Here is an 11336-nt window from a genome sequence, read left to right on the forward strand (position 1 = left end):
CTGAGGTTATAGTCTATATTTTGTTTTTAGACTAAATAATCTCACTTTTAGAGGTGGGAAGACCACTAATAGCTCTTAGATTTATAACTAAAAAGAGAATGTAGAAAGAGAAGAGAATCCCCACAAAAAAATACATTATCCCTCAAAGATACTGGAGTACCTGAATATTTTCATTCATTCAATAACTAAGTATTAGTGTTTATGTGCAGGCTCTGTTCTAGGTGCTGGAGATACAAAAGCGAACAAAAAAGATCTTTGTCTTCATGGTGCTGCCACCACTCTAATAGGAGTAGACAAACACGAAACATCAGAAATGAACAACACCTGCAGAATGGGAGATGGTGACAAACGACATAAAGCCCAAGTAGAGCAGGCTAACAGGGTCAGAAGAGGCATGAAGGAGATTGGATTGTTGGTTTAAAGATAGAAGGGAAGGTTTCATTGAGAAGGTGATATCTGAGTAAAGACTAGAAGGAAGGAAGAAGGCTTAGCCAAATGGACATCTGGGGAGGAGCGTTCAAGGAGAGGAGATAACCAAAGGTCAAGGCAGCAAGGCCAAGCATGTTTAAGGAATCGAGTTCAAGGAGAAAGTGCAGCTAGAAGGGAGGGAGGGAAAAAGAGACAAAACATGGGCAGAGAGGAGAGGTAAAAGAAGGCAGGAGGCAGGTGGTCAAAAGCCTTGTCAACCACAGGAAGGATTTTGCATTTTCATCTGAAGATATTGGAGGGATCTGGGCAAAGGATCACATGATCTGACTAGAGCTTTTCAGGTTCCCTGGCTGCTCTTTAAGATACGATTATAGGGGAAGCGAGATGAAATCAGAGACAAGAGGTTGATATTATATCACGGCAAGAGATTTTGGTAGCTTACAGCAAAGTGATAGAAGAAACTGGATTCTGGGTATTTTGAAGTTAAAGTCAACAAGGTCTCCTTACAGACTGTACATGGGTCCCAGAAGAAGAGTTGAAGATGACCTAAGGTTTTTACAAATGTCATTGAAAAGTTGCATAGGACCAGATTTTTCTAAGTCCATCATAGCTTAGGTTCACTAATGGGAACCATATTTTGGTAAACCAAGATTTTGGTAAATCTTTCCATAAAACAAGGAATTCTCCTGCAGTAGCATGAATCACCTTGTAACTGATCTATTCACAGCTTCAGATGTCCAATAGTTTACCTGCTGAGTGAACTACATTATTTCGTGGTTTCAACAATCCCCTTTTATCAAATAAGAACAATGTGTACAAATAAAGATACCCTAAATATGTGTTCCTTGATACCCATAAAAACACACAAAAGGTTACATGAGACCCTCATTATCATCTTATTGTCATAATAATCCCGAAAAGTTATTGGCCCTATTTAATAGATGAAGGAAGCTATGCTCAGAGGTTAGCAATCTTTGCCCAAGGTCAAACAGCTTAGCACGTAGCAAAGCTCACATTGCTCTGACCCCAAAGCCAAACTTCCCCTTAGCACTACTGTTACCCACCGCCACACTCTTGAGAGGCAGTAATGGTTCAAATCTTTCTTTTTTTTTTAAGACTTTCCTCTTTTCTTGCCTTTCCTCTCTTCCTGCAATGATGGCATCATTTAACTAGAAATAACTTCACTTAACACCAGTAAGGATAACTTTTCAGAAACTGGATAGTCTCCCTGGAACTGCCAGTTAAGAGACTGGGCAAACGCATTGTTTCACCAGACAAAATCAATAACAAAACAAAGTGAGGCAGGCTTCTCAACTATCACACCTCAGTTCTATGGAGTGACCTAGAGAAAGCAATGACCTGGTTTCCAGGTTCATTCAACAACCTTATCATCTGGTCCCTGATTAAGAGTAGCACTTTCCACACCATGGTGATTAGATATCCCCCAGGGAGACATAGTCTTTGAAAGATGATAACCAGAAAGTGCACAGAAATGGCCTCCCTGACTATAAAGTATGATTTTGCCTTTTTAAAGGCAATTTTAACGGAAATTATCTGAATAATTTGTACTGATCTAATTCTGTGGCAATACAACAGCTTTGGAAAGATCACAGACGCAAAAATTTATGTTTAAATGTTGCAACTCAGGGATGTCCCTGGTGGTTCAGTGGCTAAGACTCCACGCTCCCAATGCAGGGGACCCAGGTTCGATCCCTGGTTAGGGAACTAGATCCCACGTGTGGCAACTGAGAGTGTGCATGCTGCAACTAAAGATCCTTGGACGGGTTCACTGGGACGACCCAGAGGGATGGTACGGGGGAGGGAGGAGGGAGGAGGGTTCAGGATGGGGAACACATGTATACCTGTGGCGGATTCATGTTGATATATGGCAAAACCAATACAATGTTGTAAAGTTAAAAATTAAAAAAAAAAAAAAGATCCTGCATGCCACAACTAAGACCTGGTACAGCCAAATAAATAAAAAATAAAGTTGCAATTCAACATTACCCTTCTGCTTAAAATCCCCACAATTGTTTTCCATGTTCTTAAACTGCCCTGGTCACTGGCCCCTTCACCCAGCTCCACTCCCATCTTAAATCAGGCCTACGCTTTTTTGGCTCCAGGAACTCAGGTCTTATTTTAAGAGGACCCTGCTCCTTCTCCACTCAGGAGCCTAGCACCTCCTGATCCCCCTGCTCTGTCTGCTACTCTTCACTTCCCTTCAGCTCTCAGGTCAGACACCACTCTGACCTTCCTGCGCAAGGTGCCATAGAACCAAGAGCGTTGCTCTTCACCACTTTACAGGGCAGTTTGCTCTTCGTTCCTGCTGGCCATCCTCCTGGTCCCTGGCCAGAACTCAAGAGGATTTGGGCAGTGGATGGACAAATGAATAGTGTTGGATCACACTCTCCACCCACCCTCCCTGCCATAATCACCATCTATGCCAGAAGGCAGAGATACAAATTGCTATAATATTTCAGTATTTTTATTTTCAAGATCAAAGAGCAGGAGAGAAATGGAATGAAGGATCTATGCTACAGACTGAATTCCTATGTTAGGGACAAAATATGTATGTTGAAATCCTAACCCCTGAATGTGATGGTATTGGAGGTGGGGGTCTTTGGGAGGTGATTAGATCATGAGGGTGGAGCCCTAACAAATGCTATCTGTGCCCTTATAAGACACCCCAGAGAGTTCCCTGGCCCCTTCTGTCATGGAAAGATAGAGCAAGAAGACAGCTATCTATAAACCAGCTATCTATAAACCTCACCAGACACAGAATCTGCCAGCACCTTGATCTGACTTCCCAGCCTTCAGAAGTGAGTGAAATGTTCGTTGTTTAAGCCACTGAGTCTACAGTATTTTGGTATAGCAGCCTAAAGACACACTATTAAATTTCTTTGAACTCATCCTTTACCTACAAAGTTTAAAGACAATGGAATTGACTGATTCAAATCCACTTACCCATATATTCTATTCACTAAATTTTTCAATAATTTTTTTCTGAAACCGAAATAAATAAATTTCTTCAACCAACAAAAATAAACAGAAAATTAGTTTTGAAGCTCAACACTCTCAACTGCAGTAGCAAAGGTAATCTCAGTTTTCTGAAGATGGAGTCAACCAGCTATTAATTTTTTCTTACTAAGCCTTATATTGTCAATTAGCTTAAGTGATAGGTACATAATGCTGCTAAGGTTAACAGTATTACTAGTTCAGTTCAGTTCAGTTGCTCAGTCGTGTCTGACTCTTTGCGACCCCATGAACCGCAGCACGCCAGGCTCCCTGTCCACCTCCCGGAGTTTACCCAAACTCATCATTGAGTCGGTGATGCCATCCAACCATCTCATCCTTTGTCATCCCCTTCTCTTCCTGCCCTCAATCTTTCCAGCACCAGAGTCTTTTCAAATCAGTCAGCTCTTCGCATAAAGTGGCCAAAGTATTGGAGTTTCAGCTTCAACATCAGTCCCTCCAATGAACACCCAGGATTGACCTCCTTTAGAATGGACTGGTTGGATCTCCTTGAAGTCCAAGGGACTCTCAAGAGTCTTCTTTAATACCACAGTTCAAAAGCATCGATTCTTCTGCACTCAGCTTTCTTTATAGTCCAACTCTCAGATCCATACATGACTTTTGGACTAGTAACAATAAGTTATCAAGCATTTATATACAAGGGCACTGCACCATCTGCTTTACATAGAGCAAGTATTCTCATTTACCCTTTACAACAATACTATGAAACAGCACCAGTATTATCCCCATTTTGCAGATGAGGAAAGTGAGATTCAGATATCTACTACTTTACTCAATGCTACCCTCTAGTAAGTACAGAGGAGGAGCTAGACTCCAAGTCCAGGTTTGAGTCTCTGAGGTCTCACGTTTGACCCTTTAGAAGAAACTTAATATTGCACAGAAAGGAAGAACAAGAGGGAAAAAGAAAAAAAAACACAAAGCAGGAGACAATGGAGACCGGTGTAAGGTTGGAGGAAATAGCTCAGAGTACAGAGGCTGAATTTCTCATTCCAGGAAACCATCCTCTCTGGTTTTTCCTCCAAATAAGACTAGGGCATGCTTTTAGGTCCCATCCTCCAGCTGCACCTGCCATCTCTTACATAGCTGGAGCCCAAGGGCTTTAAGGCTGCCCCCGAGCTTGCTGGATGGCTCAGCAGGTAAAGAATCTGCCTGCAATGTAAGAGACACAGGAGATGCATTTTCAATCCCTGGGTAGGGAAGATTCCCTGGAGAAGGAAATGGCAACTCACTCTAGTATGCTTGCCCGAAAAACCCCATGGACAGAGGAGTCTGGCAGGCTACAGTCCATGGGGTCCCACAGAGGTGGACACGACTGAGCACACAGCACCCTGCCAACTCCCATCTGGAGACTGTGTTCATTTAGGCCTACAGACTTCCTTTTCAGAGCTGAAATGCAAAATGAATAAATATTTTTAAGAACTTTTATGACTAAGTTCATCTGTTTCTCTGCCTTCTACCACCTGCCCTGCTCCAAAAAAAAAAAAAAAGACAAAACAAACAAAAATACCCAGCATTACTTTCATTTTCACTCTGGTCAAAGTGCCAGGTTTATCACTCTGGCATTCTCAAATGGGTTTACTGACTCTCTGGAGGTTCAGCTTGGGAAGTGTAATAAACTCCCTGTTGACATTCAGGAAACTGATAGACCGGGTCACCTTTGTTTGCCATCTTCTTTTCATAACTTGCTACAGAGATTTTCAAACAACTTGAAACTCTACTTTCACAGGACTTTGTTCTTGGAAGGAATACAGAAAGTGTCACATGACAATGGCAGGCAAGAGAGACTTACCTACTAAACCGGCTAAACTCACCCACTAGAGACCTAGCGAAATCAGAGTAATTTACTTGCATGGGACTGTAACCGGAGAGAATGAAGGAAGGGATGACCCAGCTCTTGATAAGCTAGAGGATGGGCCAGGTAATGGGCGGTCTTAAAAACCCACTAGACTAAGGAATCTATGGTCTGGAGTATTTTTATGGACTGCAAAGTCCAACTGTATTTCAAGGATTTTCCAGGCTTTTAAGTTTAGAAGACCTGGTATCTGATCAATGTGCCAATTACTGTGGGAAAAAATAAAAAAGGAGGACCCACAGTCCCTGCCTCTCAGATTCTAAAATCTAAGGTGAGGGGGAGGAGAGGAATTAAACATACTCACATGCAGAGACTTAAGCATGACAAGTATAAAAATATACCACCAACTCAACACACATTATTATATAATACTTAAAATAATTGGTTAAGGAGAGGAAGATGTTAAACATCAGTATTAGAAGGCAAAAATAATTGGTTAAGGAGAGGAAGATGTTAAACATCAGTATTAGAAAGCAGACAATGCCTCTCTAATGACAGCAAGACCCCCTAAAACCAAACTCCCCTACTGAGTTTATGATTAATCTCTTTATCCAAAACTTTATTTCTTTTCTGGTCCCTTCTACCTCAATCCTGTGCTAACAGAACACCAATCAACCAGAATCAGAAGACTACGATCACTATTGTTAACATCATTAACATACTGAAACTGCTGTTGTCAATATCATTAATGTACAAACTCAAGTTGTTCCTCCAGGGCAAGGAGAGCTCACAGACTCCTGTGCCATGGGCCACCTGGCCTGAGAATTGTAAACCAGACCCTGCTGCTGCTGCTCCTCGGAGAAGGCAATCGCAAGCCACTCCAGTACTCTTGCCTAGAAAATCCAATGGATGGAGGAGCCTGGTAGGCTGCAGTCCATGGGGTCGCTGCAAGTCACCCTGACTCCCAAAACTATGATTAAGAAATGTTATGGAAACGTCACTAGATGATGATTAATCCCAGCCTCTTAAAAAAAAAAAAAAAAAAACAAACAGAAAAACTCTAAACACAAAGTCAGAGTGGATCTGAGACTTGTCTCCCACACCGGTCTGCTGCTTCCTTGCTGAGCTGCTTCAGTCACCTCCGATTCTTCGTGACTCTATGTAGCCTGCTGGACTCCTCTGTCCATGGGATTCTCCAGGCAAGAATACCAGAGTGGGTTGCTATGCCCTCCTCCAGGGGATCTTCCCGACCCAGGGATCTAACCCACATCTTTTACATCTCAAGCATTGGCAGGCAGGTTCCTTACCCCCAGCGCTGCCTGGGAAGCCCCAGATAAACCTTCATCGTGCTGCAAACACCAGCTGTCAGTTTGGCTTTCAGGGCCACAGGCACAGGAGCCCTGACATGGTTACCCTAATACTCGGTTGAACAAATTACCTGTTTTTAATTACAACTTAACCCTAATTACTCAAGTATCATGTCTGCTGCTTTGTTTTCCAAATCATTTCAGTTTTTGTTTTCCAAACACTCCCTGAATTTGGAGAGATAAAGGACAAAGTATTTTAAGATTCAGGCCACCACATGTAAGTAATGTTACAAGTAACAACTTGTTCATTTCTTCTACGTAAGTATTTAAAAAAGAGAAATTTCCCAACAAGTAAACTGGATAATATTTCACTTTATGATCCTCTCTGCTAGATTACCAGTGTTCGAGTTCAAATCTCATTTCTAATCTTTTAAACACTGCCCTTAATTTATCAAAAACCTTCCTCTGAGGTCAAATCTTTTCAATATAAATATTACTCATGAAATGACAAGGTCACAACACTTGGCTTTTCCTATGGATTATTATATAGATAACTTAGATCCTTTAAGTTACCAGCCACTGTCGTCAATTTTAGATAGTTAAAAAAAATTACCATAAGTCTTTAATTACAAACTATAAAACTTATTCATCCTCATATATGATTTTCTAAGACACTGGAGTCTTATTCCACTATTTCAAAAGTCAACAAGTTTTCCAAACCAGACAACCAAGAACTCAGGCTTATCAACAGTGAAATTATAATCTTGATTATAACAACGTTAAGCACTTCACTTGCTTTTTCAATGATGAAAAAACAGTAAGTTTTAAAAATATGTATTATGTTAATAGATGCTTATTCTTTCCTACTTGAGATGTTTTTTGTTGCAGTTCCAAAAGGTTAATTTATGTTTTTCCTACTAAGTTGTTGAAATGTTTGAGTGAATAAAGTTAAGAATACGGAGTAATATTATTTATATACCTTATTTGAGCCTAGCCTGAAAGCAACCCCTAACCAGCCCAAAATTCAACAAAATGCTCTGTGAATTATATATAAAACCAATCATAACTTAAAAAATCAATTATAAAACAGCAGAATGAATAACTGGAGAATGGCAATATCACTTGGTTTTAAAAAAAAAGCTAATAAAAACAAAACAAAGGGAAAGAAAATCAACAAAAAAGGCAGAAATGGAAAAAACCAAAACTTTCTTGTGGAATTTTCCCAACTTCTCTAATCTGCCCTTTCCCTTACATCTTCAGAATTCTTGCGTAGAGGGAATGGTAAACCAGACACCCTAACACGCGAAACTATGATTAGGTTTGTTTAACTCACTCTGTGGGAATACTCTTTCCTGCAAATCTCCTTCTGCAGAAGGCATTTCTGACTTCTACATGAAGAGTTACCGTCTTGAAGAAACAATAATTCTTGCTAGTCATTAGGACTCCAGGATAGTTTAGCCAAGAATTAAAAAAAAAAAAAAAAAGATTTTTAAATTATATGAAATAGGCCGAATCCAAGGTTCCAAAAAGCAGAAAGACTTCTGAAATTCTGTCCTTTCTCCACCCTCGCCCCCCAAAAGGCAACAGAATGCTTTTCATCCTGGGCACAGGACCTGTATTCAAGCCAGAGACTTTTTGTTTCAAAAACTCTCCTAAGAGGTAGCCTGTGACTGAGGAAGCAACCAGCAAGACAACTAACTCCCTGGACCCGGAATGGCTTAAAAGGCATAAGCCCCAGCGAGTTGAGGCCAGATTTCTCCCGCACCCAAGTGGCACTTTAGATTCGCTGAATTAAGCCAGCAGTGTGTTTAGTACTTAAAAACTCTGCTGCTACTGCTAAGTCGCTTCAGTCGTGTCCGACTTTGTGCAACCCCATAGACGGCATCCCACCAGGCTCCCCTGTCCCTGGGATTCTCCAGGCAAGAACACTGGAGTGGGTTGCCATTTCCTTCTCCAATGCAGTAAAGTGAAAAGTGAAAGTGAAGTCGCTCAGTCGTGTCCGACTCTTAGCGACCCCATGGACTGCAGCCTACCAGGCTCCTCCATCCATGGGATTTTCCAGGCGAGAGTACTGGAGTGGGGTGCCATTGCCTTCTCCGTTTAAAAACTCTACTACAAGTCTAAGCAAGGCAGGCGACGGCATGAGGGACAAGCGGGTACGCAAGACGCAGGAGCCTCAGAAAGAAGGAGAGGGGAGCTGGGGACGCGAAGGCCAAGCGCCGGGCCCGTAACTAGTCAGCGCGAGCCAGGCCAGGCCCAGAGCCGTGCGAGCCGCAGCAGGAGTCGGGGGAAGGCGGCGCGGAATTCGACTCACCTGCCCATTCACCGAGCCTCGGTCCGACCCCCGACTCGTTACCCAAACCCCAGACCCGAACGGCCGTGAAGAGAAAGCATGAGATATGCAGTGCCAGGTAGGCCACGGTGCCCACGCCCACCCAGTACAGGAAACCGGTGGCAGGCAAAAAGCTCTCCATGCCTTTCAACCAGGCCTCACTACCTTCGTGAATGAAAAAAAAAAAACGAATGAATGAATCCAGGAAGAGGTGCCGGCAGTGACGGTGAGCACGACAGTAATAGGCGCTGCCCCCCCGCCTCCGTCGCCCCTTCGAGCCTAAGCCCCGCCCACAGCACCATATCCGTGCCGCCATTGGTGACCTATCGTTCGCTCTGCGAGCAGCGCGCCAGTCATTGGCTGACTCTAGCTCCACTGCCCCGCCCACGACCTTCCCTTCTCCCACCCGACCGCGTATCCTTTCTAAGCTGCTGATCGCTCACTTGCCAATCAAACTTCAGCCTCGCCCAACGCGTCACCACGCCCCCAGGATTCCTTCGCGGGTCGGGAGGACTTCTCACCCCACCAATCGCCCAAGTCTCTCATTGGCGGGAGGAGTCCTCGAGACTACTGGAGGTTGTGCTCCGATTGGCCAATCAGACCCAGTCTGGTTTGAGCTCGGGTTTGAGGACCCAATGGAAGGAGAGATGGCGCTCGTGAATAGCAAGATGGTAGTAGTAAGTTGAGGCGGAGCCGTGGTTTTGTTTTCACATCTTCATTAAACAACTCGGTATCATTGTCAAATGTGCTGTCGTTGTTCCCTGAAGCTTTTCCGAATAAACGCTTGCCTCTCCTGTTTGCGTGCGACTGCACGACACAGCTTCACTGCGGTTACACATCCGTGTGTGAAGTGAAGTCGCTCAGTCGTGTCCGACTCTTTGCGACCCCGTGGACTGTAGCCTTCCAGGCTGCTATGTCCATGAGATTCTCCAGGCAAGAATACTGGAGTGGGTAAAGGGCCTTCTAAATGCCAGACCTCCGTCCCGCGCCCAGCATTAAACCACAAAGTTCCCAGAGTCCTGGATGAAGTTCAAGGCAAATAAACTTCATGGAGTCGAATGATTACAATACACAATGGCATGAGAACTATAAAATAAATGAAAATATTATGGGAACATGGATTGATGAACAATGAGATGAGGGAAAGGCTCCATGTTTTAACAGGATTTAAAGGACTGTTGAGATTTTTCCTTTACTTTCTTTTTGTATTTCCGGGGTTTTTTTGGTGTGTGTGTTGCGGGGAGGTGGGGGCGGGGGGGGGGGGAGGGTGTAAAAAGTGTGCAGTCCAAGGAGGGGTACGAAAACCACCTCGATGAAGTTACAGAGTAGAACCACAAAGTTTAAGAAATTGTATGATGCTGTCCAGTGATTCACACGCATTTTTGTTTCCTTTTCTGGCAGGGATTTGTAAATCATATAAGATACCTGAAGTTTTCTCTGATCCAGTGCGTGCTAAGTCCCTTCAGTGGCGTCTCACTCTTTTAGACCCTATGTATTGTAGCCCTCCAGACTCCTCTGTCCATGGGATTTTCCAGGCAAGAATACTAGAATGGGTTGCCTTGCCCTCCTTCAGATCTTCCTGACCAAGGGATTGATCCAGGTCTGTTATATCTCTTAACCAGTAGGGGCTGCTGAAGGAAGACTTGAGAGTTTCCTAAAAGGCAGGGACTTAAGCGTAATAATTCTAAAGGTCAACAGTTCAATATATACTGAAGCTAAAGTCATAATTTTGTAATATTTAAGAAACTTATTGCTCCCTACAAAACCTCCTCCTCTTGTATGATTCAGTTCAGTTCAGTCACTCAGTCGTGTCCGACTCTTCGCAAACCCATGAATAGCAGCACACCAGGCCTCCCTGTCCATCACCAACTCCCGGAGTTCACCGAAACTCACGTCCATCGAGTCAGTGATGCCATCCAGCCATCTCATCCTCTGCCGTCCCCTTCTCCTTCTGCCCCCAATCCCTCCCAGCATCAGAGTCTTTTCCAATGAGTCAACTCTTCGCATGAGGTGGCCAAAGTACTGGAGTTTCAGCTTTAGCATCATTCCTTCCAAAGAAATCCCAGGGCTGATCTCCTTTAGAATGGACTGGTTGGATCTCCTTGCAGTCTAAGGGACTCTCAAGAGTCTTCTCCAACACCACCTTTCAAAAGCATCAATTCTTCGGCACTCAGCTTTCTTCACAGTCCAACTCTCACATCCATACTTGACCACTGGAAAAACCATAGCCTTGACTAGACAGACCTTTGTTGGCAAAGTAATGTCTCTGCTTTTGAATATGCTATCTAGATTGGTCATAACTTTCCTTCCAAGGAGTAAGCGTCTTTTAATTTCATGGCTGCAGTCACCATCTGCAGTGATTTTGGAGCCCAAAAAAATAAAGTCTGACACTGTTTCCACTGTTTCCCCATCTATTTCCCATGAAGTGATGGGACCAGATGCC

At 43.5% G+C, this 11336-nt stretch overlaps 1 protein-coding gene across 1 annotated transcript in view; it reads right to left on the minus strand.

Moving 5' to 3' along the window:
- HSD17B12 (hydroxysteroid 17-beta dehydrogenase 12) overlaps positions 1-9148 on the minus strand; it is a 177392-nt gene extending 168244 nt beyond the window's left edge. The window contains exon 1 of the mRNA XM_005905133.2: positions 8876-9148. Coding sequence (XP_005905195.1) covers positions 8876-9035 — 160 coding nt within the window. The 5' untranslated portion in view covers positions 9036-9148. The remainder of the gene's footprint in view (positions 1-8875) is intronic.
- Between the last annotated feature and the right edge of the window lie 2188 nt (positions 9149-11336).

This window comes from Bos mutus, chromosome 15 (genome assembly GCF_027580195.1).
Source record: "Bos mutus isolate GX-2022 chromosome 15, NWIPB_WYAK_1.1, whole genome shotgun sequence".
NCBI classification, from domain to species: domain Eukaryota; kingdom Metazoa; phylum Chordata; class Mammalia; order Artiodactyla; family Bovidae; genus Bos; species Bos mutus.